The sequence below is a fragment of the Tamandua tetradactyla genome, chromosome 4 (genome assembly GCF_023851605.1).
Source record: "Tamandua tetradactyla isolate mTamTet1 chromosome 4, mTamTet1.pri, whole genome shotgun sequence".
NCBI classification, from domain to species: domain Eukaryota; kingdom Metazoa; phylum Chordata; class Mammalia; order Pilosa; family Myrmecophagidae; genus Tamandua; species Tamandua tetradactyla.
Genome location: NC_135330.1, coordinates 189,714,169 through 189,735,016, shown reverse-complemented (window position 1 = coordinate 189,735,016; position 20,848 = coordinate 189,714,169). Strand labels below are relative to the sequence as shown.

The 20,848-nt window shown below is 43.2% G+C and overlaps 1 protein-coding gene across 4 annotated transcripts in view; it reads left to right on the top strand.

The window, feature by feature from the left end:
- SPATA13 (spermatogenesis associated 13) overlaps positions 1 to 20,848 on the top strand; it is a 115,038-nt gene that overhangs the window by 59,674 nt on the left and 34,516 nt on the right. The window contains exon 1 of one of the 4 annotated variants that reach the window (XM_077158852.1): positions 9,693 to 13,956. The exons of the other annotated variants lie outside the window; for them this stretch is intronic. Coding sequence (XP_077014967.1) covers positions 13,902 to 13,956 — 55 coding nt within the window. The 5' untranslated portion in view covers positions 9,693 to 13,901. Of the gene's footprint in view, positions 1 to 9,692; positions 13,957 to 20,848 lie in introns of those variants that run through there. 4 annotated transcript variants of the gene reach the window in all.

Here is a 20,848-nt window from a genome sequence, read left to right as displayed (position 1 = left end):
CCAATGCTTCTTTCCTTGTGCCGATTACTCAGGATCAAAGGTTCAGAGTAGAGGATTCAATTCTCCAAGCTTAGGTGATGTGTCCACAAACAGGATAAAGGTTTGGGTACTTCCAGGGACCCCTTGGCTGCTGGATGAGGAGGGGGCCAAAGGGATTGTCTGTGTACCAAGGCCGAATATGTGGTGAGGGGCAATTCCCAAGAGGAAATCCAGGTATTATCAGAAATGAGAAGAGATTCTGGGCAGTTCTTACATTTGTTCGTTCATTCAGTAGATAAATTTATTTGCCATGTGCCAGCTGATGGTGGGAAACACAACAGAGTCTCTTAATTTGACATAGCGAGGAGATGTAAACAATAAATTAGCAAGTGATTATTTAACATGCCAGATAGTGCTGGGGGAAAAAGCAATGTGGGGTAGGGCATTCATTTCCAAAAGGGCTTCATTCTAATGTGGTACAACTATTCCATTTGTAATTGAAAACATAGTCATACTTTTCCCAGAGAGCAGTAACCCAAAGGTGCAACCATTCCTGCAAACAGTTCCAAATCTGGGACCTCTGAGTCACATCCATTCCTCCTCCAGGTTTGTCCCAATGCCGTTTCAATTTTTATAAACAGATCAATTTTAAGCACCCTGCCCTATTATAATGTATGAAGGAGGGGAGAGGAAAAGGAAATAGAAAAAAATATATATTATGTATACATGCATGACACCTAAAATGGAAATTTTTTCTGTCTCTGGTTGCAAGACCGTAGGTGCTAATTTTGACTTTACTTACCCTGTTCCCACTGTTCCCCATTGTTCCTCTGCCTCAGCGCAGCACCTTACCTGGTAGGGTTCTTTGCCACAGAAGATAGTGAAAACATTCACTCCTTAGCTTTCAGAGCTGTCAGTAGTCCTGCTTGCTCTTTCTCCTTTCCTCCTTTCTACTAGTTGGCGGGGAATCTGCAGAAATGTGTGGAGTGTCTAGCATGAGCCCACACTGTTGTTATCTTTTGGGATTCAGCAGAGAATAACAAAGAAGTTTAGCAAGAAGTTGACATTCTTGCATTTAAACAGATTAAGTATGTTAATCACCCAGGCACTGGTGATTGCTCTGGAGGAGATGAAAGTAGGTAAAGTGGCAGAGGATGCTTAGGAGAGGAAGAGGAGACTTCTCTAAGGAGGTTGACCTTGGGAGATTTAAAAGGCCAGTAGGAGGTGGCTGTACACAGATCTGAGGAAGAAGTTCAAGCAGAAGGGACATCAAATGTCCAAAGATAGGAAGGAACTTGATGTGTCTGAGGTTGAGAGAGAAGACCAGAGTGACTGAGCTCTGTGAACAAGGACAAGAGGAGAGGGTGTTTCAGTCATGGAGGTAGAAAGGGCTTTGCCGGCCATGACAAGGAGCTTGGGTTGTTCTGCGTATAATGAGAGGCGATTTTCAGTGAGGGAATGGTATGTTCTGGTTTATGCTGTAGAAAGGGGACAGTGTGAGGGGGGAGAGGCAGAGGAGGGGAGACTTGATTAGAAACCTATTGCATTAGTCCAGCTAAGGATCAAAAGTGGCAGTGACCACTGAAGACATCCACATTTCTCCTGTGTGCCCCATTTTTCCAGTGGCATGGAGACATTGAAATGGCCAGTCTTAGTTTGAATTCAGCGGGACCGGTGTTGGTGGATGCCAGAAAAGGTACTCCTTTGCCAAACTAAATTCAGCTTTGACAGAGCATAGGTACTGGCTGGGAAGCAAATATTTTGCAAGTATATTATTAAGTAATCCTGTATAAAGTTAAGACCCACATCTTCTGGCTGTGGGCTGACATCACGAACTCCATCCCAGACAGCATCTTAACTTTAGCAGATGGCTCCATGCTGCCTCCATAAATTTACTTTCAGTAAGCCATTATTCTTTTTGCTATATTTGTGTATTTCTGAATGATGATCAACACAATAAAACTAATGACACTCATGGGCACTGGCCAATAGCTCTATTTTTCTCACTGTTCCTTAGAAGCACAGTTATGAGATACCATAACAAAGAGTTTAAGGTTTTCAATAAGAGTCTACAGAGGACTGACCATCAAGAAAAGCAAATCCAAATCTAGAACAATTGTGCCTTCCACTAATGACAGGCCATCACTCCCTCTATTATGAAAAGGGTCCACTGTAATCAACTTCCCACCAGTAGCTATGAGGCTCCTTCAAGAACCATGTCATTAACTTTGAGGAGAAGCCCATGCGGTTTAGCCCAGGCTCGGCGTCCATTTCTGCCATCATGGCCATTTTTTTTTTTCATGAACCCACTGAGCAAACATCAAAATGACTAGAATAGAGTATTGACTTCCGCAGAATGGAAGATCATGTCCACATGATTATTCCATGACCTCTTGCAGTAGGATTCACAAAGAACACGTTTTCTCAAGCTGAGTCCGTTCTCGTATCCCATCATACCTGTTCCCCAAACCAGTCTATCACCCATTTTGTTCTTTCCAAATTCCTGACATTCAGCTAAGTCTACCTAACCATGAATCCATGCACGATAAATCCTTCCTTGGGCTAGCTTTCCTTTTAGTCAGGTGGGATAGGAAAAATACTGCTTAAATGTTGCCTTTGATGGCGATTTACCTGTCCTGGAGGCACAGTTGACTGGGTAGAAGCTGGAACGTCCCTTTCGGGAAGGCTAGGAGAGCTGTAGCAGCAGGTCAGCTGCCCCGAGGTTACCTGGTCCCCACTTCATTTAAGAGCTTCTGAGTCTGGGAGCTGACTTTGATCTGGGAATTAAGTGAGGGCCTACTGTTCTCCTACCATGGTGGCCCCTGTTCAGGCTTTTTGCTCACTTGACTTGGAAATTTTTCTATTCCACAAATCAAGCAATACATTCCTAGTTGAGTTTCTCACAGTCCTGATCCCAGGGGCCCTGTGATTAGTTAAGCACAGCTGGAGTTCTGGGTCAGACCGTTCTGATAATGGAGCTGTCCCTGCTGCCCATTGAGGAAACTGGGTCCTCTCTTCCTGTCCAGATAGTCCTGCAGCATCTGTTTCTGCAGCAGTTCCCACCTCCACTGATACGAGCCTTCATTGCAGCAGAAGCGTCTCACCAGTTTTCCTGGTTTAGAGTGGTTAGCCTACAGAGTGCTTATAAAAAGTGCTCACACTTCCATCATCTGGGTTAGGAGCTGCAGCCCAGGGAGTGGGTGGAACCCTCTGGACCAGCTCCAGAGTTTCTGTCTCCCAATCTTTGAATTCCCTCCTTTCTGTTATGCCAGGGGACTCCTGTTCTCTCCACTCCCTTTAGGCTTACATCCCAACAAAGGGCTAGAATGACAGCCAGCTTCCTGAACTCACACTGAAGGCAAGCGTCACCCACATTGACAAATTTGGTTTAGGCTTAACTTATGTTTGTAAATGTGGTTTATGAACCTTGTTTAGCTCCTGATACTAATGATTAGTTATAAAGAGATCATTTTGAGCTAATGGGAGAAAATATAACAGGAACTGAATATTCAATGACGTTGAGGAATTATCTATCATTCATTTTATTACTTGCGATAATGATAGTATAGTTATGTTTAAGTCCTTATTTGTTGTAGATAGATACTGTAGTACTTTTGCTTGAAATATGGCATCTGAGATTTGCTTTAAAATACTCCAGAAAGAGTTGGAGGAAAATAGTTGAAATGAAATTGATTTAATATTGATCATTGTGAATGCATACATGGGGTTCATTATTTTAATTTCCCTACTTTGGTGTTGCATTGAAAGTTTCTACAGTAAAAACTTTGTAAGGATGACATATTATGCTTTCTCCTCTTTGCTGAAGTGCTGTCATAATTACCAAACGAAGAAATACCCGGAGCTAAATTAGTCTCATAATACAAAAAATGGAGCACTAGCCATTTAATTTCTTTTAAAGAAATGCAGACCTCACCTGTAGGAAGGAGAAGGCTAGCTCTCCCTTCTCAGAGCTCTCACAGCACTTGCTGTGCTCTCTTCTATCACGTGGTATTTCCCTCTCTGTTTAAAGTACTTGCTTACCTCCCCTACTAACCATACGCTTTGTGAGGGAAGGTCACATGGAACAGTCCTCAGCAATGTTTACTGACCGCTTGGGTGTGGCATTTTGAATAGTATCAAGTCAGAATAGTGAATCACAGTGGCAATTAGAAGTGCCTCTATCAAGTTCATAGATGGATGGTTGCCAGCTCATAAAGACATAATAGCTTTACTGGTGATGATGTCTATGGCCCCGTCCCCTCCTTTCCCCAAGTGTTAGGAGGCGTGCCTGAGCTGTTACAGCCTTCTCTCAGGGAATTGTCTTTGCTCCCGTTTGCTTTCTACTTTTCTTTAGCTTTTTCTCTTTTCATCCCAGGCAACTGAGTCCATCCCAGCTTGCCTAGGCTCTGGATTTTTCACACATTTTGGGTTCCTGCCATACTTCCCCCCTTAAATAGTCTGTGTATTTTATTCAGAAGTGAAATAGGGTCACTTCTCAAATTTCTTACTTTCATGTCCACTCACTGTTCCCTCCCTACTCATCCCATCCATCGAGTTCAGATCTTGTCCTTGTGATAAAAAAAGTGATTATTTTAATTATATCCCCCAAAAGGAAAGTGCCCAGTTTCCTTAGGTAGTACACTTGAGAGGACTCTTTAGGGGGTCACAAAAGAAGGACTAAAGCTTAAAGCATGCTTGTGCGTTGAAGTCGTAGATTTTGGTGTGCCTCTCCTTAAAAAAAAAAAAGAAAAAATATCCATTTATTGCAGTTTAAAGATAGCCTCTTAGTTAACCAGTAAGTGCCATCTTAGAGAGTTTGGTAATTACATAAGACAACAAAGGGAAGGAAATGACAAGATTAGGTATAGTTTCTAAATGTAGAAAATGCTTTTCTTTTCCGAGTGGATACAGTAATGGGGAGTTAACTCGATTAGACTTTTTTTGTGTGGCTTTCAAAATATTTTTAATTTACTCAAATTGCTTAATTTGCTTTTTTATTTTATTTTTATGTTCTGATGTCTTATGAATATAATCTATTTTTACAAGCTAGAAAAGACCTAGGGCAAATCTTTCCATCTTCAGCAGAAAAAATCTAATTAAAATTCTGTGATGCAATGGGATTGTAAAACTCAAAATCATAACAACCTGTCCACATTTTTAAATTAGAAAACAACCAGGAAACCAATCCTTCAAGGCTTGATGTAGAGATCTATAAAGCACAGAATGACTCAAGTTATATGCTGGCCTTTCTGTGATACAGATCAGAGCTGGCCAATGATTGGTGAACAGAGGGACTATTTTGCATTCTGTAAACCTGCTGTGAGGTTTTACAAGCTCCCAGTCAATGGGAGAGCAAGTAAAATATATTTAAAGGGGGTAAAAGGAGGTAAAATGATAGTTCAGTGGTAGAATTCTCGCCTGCCATGTGGGAGACCCGGGTTCGATTCCCAGTCCATGTTCTTCCCCAAAAACAAACAAATAAGAAAACCAACCAAACAAACAAAAATCAAACAAATGATGCTGCAGTAACTGGATGCTCACATGGAAAATAATGAAATGTAACCTCACCATACAGCATACAAAAAAAATTATATATATATTTAAGATGCACTCCAATTGATATTTGATTTTGCCAAAGTTATGTGGGAGAAAAAACAACTAATTCTTTACTGTTGATTCCTTTGCCCCCCAAGTTCTAAGAATTATCTAATGGTTTTCCAAAGTCAAGAAAGTATTATCCTTTCTAGGCTGAGATGCTACTAAACTTTATCTTGAAGGACAGAAGAAAAAACAAAAAACTGTAGAAGGGGTTGTTCTTGTGTGTGTGTGTGTGTGTGTGTGTGTGTGTGTGTGTGTGTGTGTGTGTGTGTAAAATGGTGCCTTTGAGATTATTTTAACCACAGCATGAAACCTTATTTGTCAGATCTCTTCTTTTTTGGATTATCCATGACCCTTTGTTCTTTCTGCTTCTGCATGTTATTCAGATTGCTTTTTTAAATTGTTCCCATGATGAAGAATCAGAGGGAGAAAATGTAAACTGAGGTCTTACTTGCTGATTCCCTTTTGACAGTGATAGAGGATTGTTGGGAGGGAGAGGTGAAATATTGGTGACAAAGAGCTTTGATTACTAGGTGTGGATTTCATTCGTCTTGCCTTGTTCCTTTCTCCCTTCTCCACCCCATTGTATACCAAGGAATATCGGGTGTTGGTTAGATTTTATTTAGAAAACAAGATGATTTAGTTCACTTGTCTTTTAGGCAGGTACTTGCATTAAAAAAATATTTTCCTGACTGCTGACATGCTCATCGTAAAATGTCTTCTGATGATGGTGCCGCGAGGCAGTGTAGATGCCACAGAATCAGAAGGAATTTAGAGATAATGAAAGGATTCTGTACAGAAGCACAAGTATTACAAATATGGGCACCGATGTCTGAGACCACATTGCCTGTAAGTCTTAGAGATTATATTGGCTCCAGTACCACTTATCTTAGCTGGCATTTCATGCACCATCATTGCTTATAAAAAGGAACATAGCATTCTCATCCCCATCTCACAAAGACATGATAATTTTTCAGCCAACTTTTGATATTTCATCTTCTAGCAGCTAATATTCTCTGTTCCAAACTTTTATTCATTCAAGTCTTTTTTAAGCAAATGGAGTGAAACAGTAAAAAGTTTTCCAAATATCATATATCTAATTACTATTTCAGAAAGAAAAGAAGGACTATTAAAAGTCATTAGAAGGAGATCAAGAGGACTAAATTTTTGTAAACAACAGCTAAGTGCCAGGACTCTTTACATTTTGCTGGCCTAATCTTACAGATGAGGAATCCAGAGCTTAAAAATATTCATTAGTAACTCATAACTTTTCCTAGCTCAGACTTCAAGTGAGTCTTAAATAGCAGGTAGTGGAAACAGCTTTCAAACCAGATCAAACTGACTTGAAAGGCTTCCCTTTTCACTCAATCTCCCATGAGCTGTGTTTTAAGACCACGTCCTGTAATTGCCTTTTGTTAAAACACAGAAAATTTTGAATTCCTCCAATACCCATTTTGTTCCTGTTATGTCTGAAATTTTTGCTCAGTCCTAGAATCCAGAGATAATGAAATATACAGAAAAGAGATGAAATAGGTTTCAGGCCTTCCTTGAAGGATGAAAAATGCACACGTGCTTACATTAAAGCACCAATCTTAAAATTAAGAAATGCAGCAATCTGAAAATTAAGCCAGTACCTTATCTTTTTTTTTTCTTTAATTTTTTTATTAATCAAAAAAAAGAAAAGAAATTAACACAACATTTAGAAATCATTCCATTCTACAAATGCACTTAGTAATTCTTAGTATCATCACATAGATGTATGATCATCATTTCTTAGTACATTTGCATCGATTTAGGAAAAGAACTAGCAAAACAGCAGAAAAAAATATAGAATGTTAATATAGAGAAGAGAATTAAAATAATAATACTAATAATATATATATATATATAAAGGAAAAAGAAAAAAAAACAAAAACAAAAGATACAAACACACAAACAAACAAACAAAAAACCATATTTCAGGTGCAGCTTCATTCAGTGTTCCAACATAGTTACATTACACTTAGGTATTATTGTGCTGTCCATTTTTGAGTTTTTGTATCTAGTCCTGTTGCACAGTCTGTATCCCTTCAGCTCCAATTACCCATTATCTTACCCTGTTTCTAACTCCTGCTGGTCTCTGTTACCAATGATATATTCCAAGCTGATTCTCAAATGTCGGTTCACATCAGTGGGACCTTACAGTATTTGTCCTTTAGTTTTGGGCTAGACTCACTCAGCATAATGTTCTCTAGGTCCATCCATGTTATTACATGCTTCATAAGTTTAGTCTGTCTTAAAGCTGCATAATATTCCATCATAGGTATACGCCACAGTTTGTTTAGCCACTCGTCTGTTGATGAACATTTTGGCTGTTTCCATCTCTTTGCAATTGTAGATAATGCTGCTATAAACACTGGTGTGCAAATGTCCATCTGTGTCTTTGCCCTTAAGTCCCTTGAGTAGATACTTAGCAGTGGTATTGCTGGGTCGTAATCCATTCTGCCATTCCAAGTCTTTTGATTGGGAAATTCAGTTCATTAACTTTTAGTATTATTACTGTTTGGATAATATTTTCCTCTACCATTTTGGCTATCTGATTTTCCTTCTTTCTACACTTTACTCCATACCTCTCTCTTCTGTCTTTTCGTATCTGACTCTAGTGCTCCCTTTAGTATTTCTTGCAGAGCTGGTCTCTTGGTCACAAATTCTCTCAGTGACTTTTTGTCTATAAATGTTTTAATTTCTCCTTCATTTTTGAAGGACAATTTTGCTGGATATAGGAGTCTTGGTTGGCAGTTTTTCTCTTTCAGTAATTTAAATATATCATCCCACTGTCTTCTAGCTTCCATGGTTTCTGCTGAGAAATCTACACATAGTCTTATTGGGTTTCCCTTGTATGTGACAGATTGTTTTTCTCTTGCTGCTTTCAAGATCCTCTCTTTCTCTTTGACCTCTGACATTCTAACTAGTAAGTGTCTTGGAGAACGCCTATTTGGGTCTATTTTCTTTGGGGTGCGCTGCACTTCTTGGATCTGTAAATTTAGGTCTTTCATAAGAGTTGGGAAATTTTCAGTGATAATTTCTTCCATTAGTTTTTCTCCTCCTTTTCCCTTCTCTTCTCCTTCTGGGACACCCACTACACGTATATTTGTGCGCTTCATATTGTCATTCAGTTCCCTGATCCCCTGCTCAAGTTTTTCCATTCTTTTCCCTATAGTTTCTGTTTCTTTTTGGAATTCAGATGTTCCATCCTCCAGTTCACTAATTGTAGCTTCTGCCTCTTTAGATCTACCATTGTAGGTATCCATTGTTTTTTCCATTTTTTCTTCTTTGTCCTTCACTCCCATAAGTTCTGTGATTTGTTTTTTCAGATTTTCTATTTCTTCTTTTTGTTCAGCCCATGTCTTCTTCATGTCCTCCCTCAATTTATTGATTTGGTTTTTGAAGAATATTTCCATTTCTGTTCGTATATTCAGCATTAGTTGTCTCAGCTCCTGTATCTCATTTGAACTATTGGTTTGTTCCTTTGACTGGGCCATATCTTCAATTTTCCGAGCGTCATCCATTATTTTCTGCTGGCGTCTGGGCATTTGATCAGATTTCCCTGGGTGTGGGACCCAGCTGGTTGAAAGCTTTTTCTGTGAGATCTCTGGGCTCTGTTTTTCTTTTCCTGCCCAGTAGGTGGCGCTCGTGGCGCTCGTCTGTCTGCACGGCAGTCGGCCCGGGAAACCGCGCGTGGAGGTGGGGGTCGCTGGCCGCCGCGGCTTGGGAGAGTGCCGGTCCTAATTGCCCAGCTGGCCCGAAACGCCAAGCGTGACGGGAGGGCCCCGCTATCCAACGTTCCCAGTCAGGCCGGTGAGCCACGTGCGTGGAGGGGACCCCAGTCGCCAGCCGCCCCGGCCGGGAAAACGCGCGCCCCTCGGGTAGCTCACCGCAGCAGATTCTCCCTGCCCGTTCAGCTGTTCCAGAATGGGGTACGCTGTCTTTTTGGTCTCTGTCGTGACTCCGGGAGCTGTTTCGTATTGTTTCTGTTTCTTTAGTTGCTTTTCTGGAGGAGGAACTAAGACCCGCGCGTCTTACTAAGCCGCCATCTTCTCCGGAAGTCCTATCTTTTTTTTTTTTTTTTTTTTTTTTTTTTTGACATGGGCAAACTCTGGGAATCGAACTCTTGTCTCTGGCATGGCAGGTGAGAATTCTGCCACTGAGAAGACCACGTCTTTTAAAGGGCAGCTTTGTTCTTGTTTCTGAATTCATCCAAAAGTTCGGTGCCCACATAGAGTGTTGTATTGGGAGCAATTTTTGGAGGTGGTGGTAGGTGGAGGTAAGGTGGAGAGGGAAGTGGCAGAATTTAAGCCTCTGAGAGCAAATTTCCCCTCACTTTATGCGTTCAAGTCCCCCATTGCCCCAGCATGAAAAGCAGTAGCCTTGCGGGCACACGCGGTTTCCCCATCATCGCCTTCTTCCCATCTGCCCTGGGCGGCTCTGGCCAGCATGTCTGTGTGGCTCGGCCCCGGTCTCCGGCGAGCCATGCGCGCTCGGCTCCTTGTCTTCCATGGCGAGGCGTCTGCGGCTGCTGAGCCGTGTTCCCTCAAGCCTGGCCTGGCCCTACGAGAGCAGTCAGCCTGCAGCCTGAAATGGCATTTGGACTCTTAGGTGTTCAGATGTATGGGTGTAGAGCTTAGGGTTGTTCCTTACTAGCCTCTAAAAGATGTTATGTGTCTTAGATTTCTGTGGAAAATAATAAAACTGTGGACTGTAGATCAATAGTGCTGTCTTTGATCCATTCAGAATTAAGGAGTCACTCTGGGGGCTCTAATCACGCTGACGAACAAGAAAGCAACAGCCTGAATATGGAGAACAAATGCCGGAGATGATCTCCTGTTAAGGAGTCCCCCAACCCAGCTTTAGGAACTGCAGCCTGATAGCGGCTTTGGGGATCAGTGAGTGAATGTACTCAGAGTCCTGGTTCTGGGGTCGTGTGGGAGCTGAGGCTGTGGCTCAGCCAGTGGCAGCCAGGGCCAGGGGCTTCCTCAGTACTTGACTTGAGCCCTTTCTTCTAAACTTGACAGTCGTGCTACACCAAAGAGCAGCATCACTCCTCTCTTCTGGGGGCCCCTACGTAGCCCCTGTCCAGTAGTTCTTGGAAATGGGGCCATGTTCAGTCCTGAGTTCCAAGGCTACCCTGAGTTTAAGGACATCCTTAAATGATGTAAGCAGGTTTCTGCTGGGTGAAGGGAAGGGACGCAGCAGCAGTTGGGAGATCTGGTTTGTGGGCATAGCCGATGTTGGCAGTCTTTCTGCACGTGGTTAGAAGGTGACCCAATAAGGACTAAGAAGTCATAGTCCATATTGTATTTGACATCTTCGAAATTCAGAACTAAAAGGCCCCTTACACACCACCTGGGCAATCCTGTGAAACAGTCCTGGAGGTGTCAAGTGATCATTGCTTTGAATCTGAGATATTTCTGCTCACTACCCTCTCCTCTGGTTTTATGACAGTTCTGTCCTATATATGTGTAGCAGATATATGCTCTGCAGAAGCAGTTTATGCTCCTGTAACTGTGGAACAAAAATGATCACGATATCCCATGCGTAATCAACATTGATTTTATCGTTTGAATATCTCTGCTCTCGGATGGGACTGATTCCTTTGCTTAATTCTTTCAGTGTTGCCAGCCGTCTGTATTTGCTGCTGCTTCCCTGTCCCAGTGACATGGTCTGTGGTCTCTTATCCAAGGAGAATAGATGATGGGAGGAATTTTCAGATTCCTTTCAACTTCCCTTAAGGTTTTGTTGTAGTATTCTTGTTGATCTGGTAAAATGTAGGCTCTAATTTCTTAAAAAGATTTATTTTCAAAGTTATTTCTTTTCAGAAAATCCCAAGGATGTCAGTCTAGTGTGCTGACTCCATAATCTGGATTTAGCAAAAATCCTTGGGAAACAGAAGCCATCACCTGTACCAACTGCCAATGAAAAGTGAAAGTAAACAAATCGACCCTTATGACAATACTAAGGAAATGTGGCAATGAGAACTTTTTCTTCTTGAAAACTAGTGATTTTCAGGGGGAAAAAATTAAGAAAATGAAGCAACTCTGGTTTTATCTGTCTCCTGTTAACCTTTGGATAGGCTTTGGAACTAGGCTTTGGAAACCCATGCTGATTGCTTTGCATCTCAATATTGAGCATTTTACTTTCCATTCTGAATAATGCCTGATCTACCCATACCCTCCCATGGTCTGCATTTAGTTTCTGAATTGATGGGGAAAAACAACTGGGATTCAAGATTTTGCTTCCCAGCAGAGTTTGTCAGAATACCTTGCACAGTTTCTTGAGTTCCCTGAAAAGTACCTGAAAGTGCATTGGAATGACTTGGGAGCTAGTTCAAGTGTAGCTTCTGTGTCAGTAGGTTGGAGGTGGGACCTGAGGTTCTGCATTTCTAATAAGCTCCCGGGTCTAACCAATGCTTCTGCTGTCCGGACCACACTTAGAGTAGAAGGCCCACCAGGGGTGGTGATAAGTACTATTGTAGAAAAAGGGACCAAATATGATAGGGAAATTTCTGAGTTAAACAAAATTACAAAAACATCTTTCTTTGAATTTCTTAGAGCCTTTGATTACTAATGCTCCCTGTGGATTTCCAAGAAGTAGGTATGGTATATAGTGGGTTTTAATCTTTTTTCATGGAGTGTATATATTATGCGAACAGTATTTCAAGAAGCAGCATACTAGGAAACTTTACCTTATAGAGAGTGATCTTGTCTGAAAAAGAATTTCAAAGGGTGTTTTGAGTCTATAATTCAATAAAGCATCACCTTTATTGAGAAGTATGTGCCCCTATTGAAGGATATCTATTAAAGCATTTTAGACACTTGACTATTTTAAATTACTTCCTTGAATACTTGTAAAGGAAAGATGTGAAGCTGACCTGGTTTTTGAGTATATGTGCATGCATGGTTATGTGTGTGTGTTTCATTTTGCCTCAGTAAGGTAATAAAATACTTTCATTGTGATTTATTAAAGCTGAGTCCCCCAGAAAACTTTCTGTAGCTAACTAAAAGCTGCACCAAATCAGTAGTAATAACTGCAAATGTGTGAGTGTAAGAAGAGTCTACAATAGTGTACACAGCATCAGGGACATTTGCTAAGGGCACAGCTGATGTAGTTTCCTTGGGGGCTGGCCTGCTGTTACTGTGTATCTCCAAGTTTTTCTGGAAAAGCAACAGGAGAAGGGTAGCTAAATTTGCTAGCCCCTAATGAAATGCCAGCACTGATCTAAGCAGTTTATAATAGATTTGCAATTAGCCTTATGAGGTTCATTGGTACTGCAATTATGCCCATACTACAGATAAGGAAACTAAACCACCTAGAGATTTGATAAACTTTCCTGAGTCTTCCAGTTACTTGTGAAAGAGTAGAATTTGAACCTAGCCAGTCTTACTCCAAAGCCCACCCACACAGTAAAGCAGGCATTTTACTAATTGGCACCCTCATCTTTTAGCCAGCACAAAATGAACACGTGTTCATTAAATTGCATATATTTTCTCTTTATTCATAAAGTTAAACAGGCAGTGGCTTCCTGTCATGAAGGAATTGAAGGAAACAGACTGATAAGCGTTTCACAACTAAAAGAAAGGCTTGCTCGTTCTAGATAATTTGGAAAATATATTAAAATATGAGAAAGAATAAAAATGTTATCCAGAGAATGCCTGTTTTACAAAAAAACAATTTCTTTATTATAGAGCATGTACACTTTGCATATGAAAGTATGCACATATTTGCATAGATATGCTTTCAAACAAAATCACTCTTTTAAAGTGATCTCCTAAGTTTTAGAGTTAACATAGTGCAATATCATAACTCAAATTTTTGTCATGCCATCGTGTGAAATCCCAACTCCATTGTTGAACTAAGCGACCTCTGTGCCTTTCTCCCATGAAATAGAAGCTTTCCTCCAAGCTCTCTGAAAGTCTCTAACACAGGATTTGGGATTGTAGCTAAAAGCAGCCAGTACACTTCTCCCGTGGACCTGAATGCACCTGGTGTGGGTGTGAGTGCGAGTGGGCTTTTGGTGTGTGTGGGTTTTGCCTTATTGTGGAATTTCCTCCCCAACTGTGCCGGCAGTGTGTGCAGGCTCTAACCCTCATTCGCTCTGAGCCGTGAATGAGCTGTCAGTTTCTAAGCTGGCTCTGGGCTGGTTGTACACAGAGTGGAAGCGGTGAATAAGCTATTTCTGCAGTTTCGGGAGCTGGCAGTCTGTGTGGTTTCTCTGTGCCTCTGAGAACCGGGTTCTTCAGTTTCTTCCCCAGCCCTGCTCTGGATGTTCCTGTTTTCCTAACAGAAGGATGGTGGCTAGAGGGGAAATAGCCCGGTTTTGGAGTCTGGAAAGCCTGCATCTGGGTATGTGTGCAAAGAATAATTATGTCCGGGGCAGTGTTGCTGGTTTCCTTTCTGAGTTGCAGTATTGCTTTCTCTTGTTAGGTGGAAGTTTGCACATAAAAGCTCATTCTTCCTTGTAAGGTGTCCTGCAGGTGTTCTTAGCTGTGGGTATACTAAGTCAAATAAATTGGTTTTGTTTATGGCACAACACTTAGCAGAGCCAGAAAATGAAATAGATTTTATATGTTGGAATTTATGATGTGTGGATCTGGTTGGTTGGTTTGTTTTTTATAATAGCATTTGCTTCTGTTACATGAAATTCCTTGATTCTTGAGTTGACTGTTGGTGTATAAACATTCCTTGACAGTTAGGGATGAGCAAGGTTTTAGGCTATGAATTGCCTTTTTGAACAATACTGTTTACTGTTTTCAAAAGTGATGGTGTCTGATATTCTGTGGTTGCATTGTTTGCTTCTTATTTCATGTTACTTTTCAATATTTTTGTGAGTGTTGTCAGCTAGACTAGTTCCTATTTCAGTGTGAGAGAAATGTACTCTCGCAGAAGGAAGTTATACATTATAATCTATCTAATCTATTCTTTCTTCTTAGAAGGAAAATACTATTTCACAAAAAGAAGCATGGAAATAATTTTAACTACTGCAATACATGGATAAAAATGGGATACATTTGAAAAAAAAAAACAACAAAACACCTTGCCTCTGTTTTTGCCTTAAATAAATGCCAGTAACTGACTCTGAAGTGAGTGAGAATTGCAGATGACAGCTTGACGGCAGCCCTGTCGGAGCGGTGCGGCTGCTGGCTGCTGCTGCCTCCCGGCTGGGACTGGTTTTTGTGCCCGCTGACGAGGGCAGGGATGTGGTTATGGCTGCTGGGTCTGGCCGGGTTGGAACGAGACCAGTGTGGCCTCCGTTTCCCAAACCAAAATTGAGAAAGAGGAAAAAAGGTTGCCCAACTCTTTCTAAATTGAGAACATGGAATTGGCTACAAAGGGCTTGTGGACTTGAGAACTGGGGCACAAGCACCCTGATGTGTGGGATGGGCTGAGCGGGGCTGGAAGGGGCTGGGGCCTCCTTTCGACCTGACACTGGCTGCTGGTGGGGGTGGAGGTGGGGTGGGCACAGGCCCCCAGGAAGCCAGCGCAGGGGAGAGCAGATGACAGGGCACCGTCTCTGGAATAAGAGCTGTCCCGCTCCGCTGCCCTCCTTGGGCCCTTCTCCCCTTATGGAGAGGAGACCCCATCTTCCCATACACCCGCATCGGCGCAGAGGGGAGTCCTGCCCCAGCCTCGAGCTCTTCTTGACCTCAGGCTTTCCTTGACGTTGCCAAAATGCACGGCGCATCCGGGCCGTTGGTCCCAGGCTTTGTACTGCTTTGGGAACTGATCTGCGCCCGCCTCCTCCATCCAGTGCTGGGCTGCTGGAGAACTTGGTAACTCCCAGGCACATGCTGGATCCTCACCCTTTCAAGGGGTGTCTTCATGATGTCTGGAAAGGCTGCTGTGTAGTGAGCTTTTATTTTTATTTTAGCTATCTTTATTTTGCCCTATGTATCTGTAGTCATGTCCTGTATTTTTTTGCTCCAAAAGTTCACTAGTTTTGTGCACTCTGAAGACAGCTGTCTTGCATGTACGCTTCCCACTAAGTGTGTTATCCATGCGATGGAAATGACCACACACCCCTTCCCCAATCACCTTAACTTCAAGTGCTGGGTTGATTTTGTTTGTGAGCCCTGAAGGCAGATGGCCCCGGAAGGGGCTGGGGGGCCCTAAGGAGGCACCCTGGTGGCCCCAGCAGGAGGGGGGCCCATGTAGTGCCCCGCAGACCCTCCTCCCACCGTGAAGACCCTCCCCCTGCTGTGCAGACCCTCCCCCAACCAGGCAGACCCTGCCTGGTGGGCTGCGGTGGGCAGAGCCAGCAGGTGGGAGCTGAGTGAGGCAGGGTCCAGGCAGGACCCCGGCGGGCTGCAGGCATGATCCCCTGGAGCCAGACAGGCCTGCATTTGAACGTCAGCCCTCCACTGGGAGCAGCTGCTGAACCTCTTAGAGCCACGGTTTCCTCCTCTGGAAATGGCAGTAGCCGTTCCAGGATGCTTGGGAGGATTACAGGACACGGCTGCGGTGGCTGGAGCATCACCAGAGTTCACTGCTTGGACGATAACTGCTGGTGGGGTACTGTCGGGTGTTCAGCCCACTGGCGATGCCTCTGCTGGGCGGGAGGCACGCGGGGACACACCTGGGGACACACCTGGGCCACCGACAGGGCTCCAGGAGGAGCACGGCTTCCGGATGGAATGGCAGTGGCCAGCAAGGGGGGTGTGTGCACCCAGAGGCAGGAGCCCCACGTCCCGGGAGGAGCAACGAATTGCCATGAAGAGAAAGGCGACAAGGATAAGCAGAGGGAAAACCCTGACGCTCACAAGAGGCAAAGAAACAGAAAGCTGAACTCCCAGGTCTGAATCAGACTTCGGATTCGCCTCCAAGAGGAGGAGGAGCAGAGCTTCCACTGAGCTCACCTGTGTCGGGGGAGCAGGGTGGGCCTGGGGGCAGTGGCTGGCCCAGGGCCCCTGGCTCTGCTGGCCCCTGAGTACCCATTTCACAGATGAGGACCATACAACTTGTGGTTTTTAAGTGATAGAGAGCGTGTATGTCACAACTCCAGGATACGTTTTGGCTTTACCTTGAGAAGAGGTAAAATTATTAACCTGGTTAAAATAAAATCTTACTGAGCAATTTGTTGGGGGAGAGGAATCAACTTCCAGAGATTTGTCTTAATGTTTAAAAGCTCTTCCATGATGTGACTTAATTCTTATCATTTGCTCTGGGACAGCAAAAGCCCATGGTAGCCCTAAATTGAATAAAAATGTAAAGCTATATGCTGGGGAGAATTATTTTTAAATGATCCTTTGGCATGATGAAAGGTTGTCAGTGAAAGTTAAAAGGCCCATTTCTAGGACCCTTTGTGATCTTAATCATTGTCCATATTTTTTAAATTAAAAAATAGATTTTTTATTTTGAAAAGATTAAAAGAATACTATTCATGAAAAATGGGTAGGTTTGGTATAATCTTAAAGTTTCAAATTCTAGAATATAAAAGGTAATCAGCATTGGCTAATAAACGTATGCTTTGGTCTTGAGAAACTCGTACCTAGGGTGTGGGTGAGGGGTGGATATAAGGAGAGAGAGACACGTAAACATCTAATAAGGAGGATAACAATTTTTAAAGAACCTAAAGGGTTATTAGCACATTGAAGGCAGAGATTGTTGTGACAGGTTCAGGGCGCTAGTGAGAGGAGGGTGGAAAGTTAGATCATGGAATCCTTCACCAAGAAATAGCAGTTCAACTGAGTGTTGAAGGATGAGTAGGAGTTCAGTGGGCAGTCGGGTGTGAAAGTTGCTCCAGGAGAAGGTGTCAGCCTGGGCACAAGGGTTTTGTCCTCTTTACTGGTACAGGAAATATTCCAGGGTTTAAAGTACCCACAGCAGAGGTTTTCGCCCAGTAAAATCAGAATCAGTTGCCCTGCAACTTGTGACTTACTGTGTGGATGGATAATAAAATGCATGAGTAGTAGAACAAATCCATGCAAGGTGGCGTGGTTTAAGGTACACTTAGCCTAGAATTCCAGTGGTTTCCAAATTTGGCAGGCATCAGAATGATGTGGGGAGGTTTGGAAAATGTCTCTCAGGAGACAGCCCCTTTCCCCTGCCCTCTTTGTTGGAGACTCTGGGTCAGTACCCTGCGGTAGGGCAGGACTCCAGGTCTTTGTAAATGTTGTCAGCATGATAGGGTCAGCCCTGGGCGTCTGGGAATGGATCTGGTGGCCTGGGGGAAGCTCTATAGCAGGCTTTGATGTTTCCTGTCCACTCCCTGGGGTGGCTGCTCCCTCTGTGCACATCTCAGTGGCCTGTGACTCAAGAGCTGCCTTTGTCGATCCGGACCGTGGCGCACGGTCACGTCCCACCGAGCAGCCTCCTTGGGACAGATAGTTGCGACTGCCTGTGCCTGCCCTTTCTGTTTTTGAGATGGGAAGTGAGAAAGGCTTATTTAAAACCTGAGGAAGTCTGAGTGATCAGCAGGAGGTTTTCTAAAATGTATGTTTTTAAGAGATATTTCTGAGTGTGGGAATTTCCCCGCAGCCACGCTGAGTGAGGGGAAGTCCCGCAGACCAGCAGCCCCAGCTAGGAAAACAGCACCGCTCATTGTGCGGTGGGAGCCGGCGATGTCCGAGGCCCAGGATGAAGATAGTGAATGAAGATGGCGCCCATCCGCCTGGAGTTCATGTCGAGTGCCTGATTCCAAAGACCAACATGCTAGCTCTTTTTTTTTTTGTTTTTGCATAGGCAGGCACCAGGGACGTGTTAGCGCTTAAAACACTTGGACAGCCCCCTTCTCATCCGGTTCCCACCATCCTACCAAATAGGGAAGGCAGGGAGCATTTTTCTCATTTTCGAATAAGAAACAAAGGCTCAGAGGGGTCAGGACCCATTCTAAGGTGGCCCAGCTGGGGCTCAGACCAAGGTCTTGGAGTGGCCAAGCACTGGCCAGCCCAGTGCTTTTAGGCATCTGCCTCTCTGATCAAAACTCTGCAGTGTGCAATACCAACCAAATGGGAACGAGAGCTGTTGTAGCCTTGAGAAAAGCCTCCCCCTTGAGACATGGGTGACTTGTTTTCTCTCTGTGCAAACCAAATTCCTACCGGAAGTCCTTTTCCTTTGGCAGGTGTGGTAAAGTTCTACGTTGTTTATGATGTTCCCTAGTTCCTGTCATAGAAATGCACCTTCAGAAGCAGATGTCAGGTGTCATCCTTTCCCAAACAAAAAATCTAAGTTCAGATAGAAGAGTGACGGGTAGTTTCCTGCAAAGTATGGAAGTGGTTTATTTTTTGCCTTTTTCCCCTTATAGCTTCTTTAATTGTTATTTGTAATTGCTCTGGTGACTTAAAAAATGGCCTGTCTTCTGTGGACACCACTCAGTTTTCTGTAGTGGTTCTTCAAGCCCTGTCTGATGGGGGTGGGGAATGTAGACTGGGGAATTCTGGAGAGTTGGAAAATTTAACCGAAAGGAAACTGTTGGGCTTGGAGGAGGGAAAGGAAGTTCCCAGGCTGAATCTTAAGGTGCTAACTGTTAAGGGGATAGATTGTAAAGGAGGAGGGAAGTGACTCCAGTACAAGCACCACAGAACTTGAAAGGGGAGGGAATGGTTTGCAGTAAGTGTTGAAAATTCATTCTATTGGGAAGTGATAATATTCTATGGAAAGCTGGATCTTCTCAGAATTGTCTCTACTAGTAGGTGTCTGCTGAGAAGCTGCATGCAGAGCTTTTAAATGTTAAGTGGTATCCCCAGATGGCCTGGCCGCAGCTTTAAGAAGTGCTTGTAAGAACACACTCTGTCTGCTCTAATATTGATTGCATCTTGGAGTTTGGGATTTTAAAAACTTAGAAGGGCCTTTGCTCCAGGTCTACAAAGTAGTTTTCAAAAATGGCTTTTCCATGCTTATTTATTCAACAGAAGAAACAGTACAGAATTCAACTTCTATTTTTATTATACTATATTCATTTCCCCTAATTTTGCTAAAGTATCTATTGAGAATTTACAGTTGTGTTAAAGTCATGTAAAATTCCCCTATGTAAGAAGTCACCGTTATTGAGTTGAAGAAGTTGAAGCCCTTTTACGTTAAGGGGCAATACTTTCACTTGGCGAGGGAGGAGTTGAACAGGGCATGAAAAGGACGTGGCCTTCTGAGCTTGGACATCGGTGAAAAGGTCGGCCCCGTAGAGGTAGAGCATGAGCTTTGGGGCCTTGAAAATACTGCAGAAGGTTCTTGCCTTGATGCAATAGAGAACTAATAGTTTCCTGTGAAAACTATGAAGCCACCCTTTAAGAAGATTGCTTTGGAAGTGGCATGTAGGGTGGCTTGGGGGTGGAGGCAGGAGGCATGGAGGTGAGTTGGGAGAGTTTCCTACATAGAGAATGGGATGAGGGTCAGGGACATTTGAGAGTGCGTCCTGACTCTCACCATCATTTATGTAACCCAGTTAAATATTTGAACTTCTGGAAACCTTAGTTTCCCTACCAGCAGTTTGCAGTTCAGTTTAAAAACATTTACTGAGTGCCTCATGTAGGCTGGGTATCAAGATAGGTGCTGGGGGCACAAAAATAAAAAGACTATCTCTGCCCTAAAGGAAGTTATGGTCTGCAAAAGGAAACACATGTGTGAAGACGAGAAGTGTGCTAGGCACAGATGTAGCACTAAAATCCTCCCGCCTAGACACCAGCTCCCGGAAGAGGCAACTCTGTAAAGTTCTGTTATGGCACAGGGTAAAGGCTGGGAATGTAGGCCTGGAAGTCGGCAACTTAGAAGGAACTTTAAAACCATGAATGTTGGTAAAGTCATGAAGGGAAAAGGATAAAATCAGAAAACTGGGTCAGGCCATTGACAGGCCCTGTTAAGAATGTAGGAGGAAAAGATCAGTAAGAGCAGAGGAATGGTGAGTGATGCTGTTATCCAGAAAAACATGCGGAAGGATTTAAATTGGGAGTACAAAGATGTTTTGAATATTTTTTGTAATAATAATGACAGTAATACTGGAGGAAACAGGACAACCCAGCAGGTAGGGGTCAGCTTATGGGGACTGGAATCCCTGCTGCACACATCTGTGCAATGTTGGACTCCAGGTTTACTCATCTGTAAATTGGAAACCTAATAGCAGCTTACATATATACGTATAACTCATAGAGTGAGGATTTGTCAACTGATAACACCTGAAAAGGCTTTAGAAAGTATCCAAGGAATGATTGCTATTATTATTCATAAAATAATATCTGGCAATTCGTAACGCTTTTCATTTTACAGAGGAGTGCGTTCGCATATCATCGTTTCGTTTGAGGTTCATGAT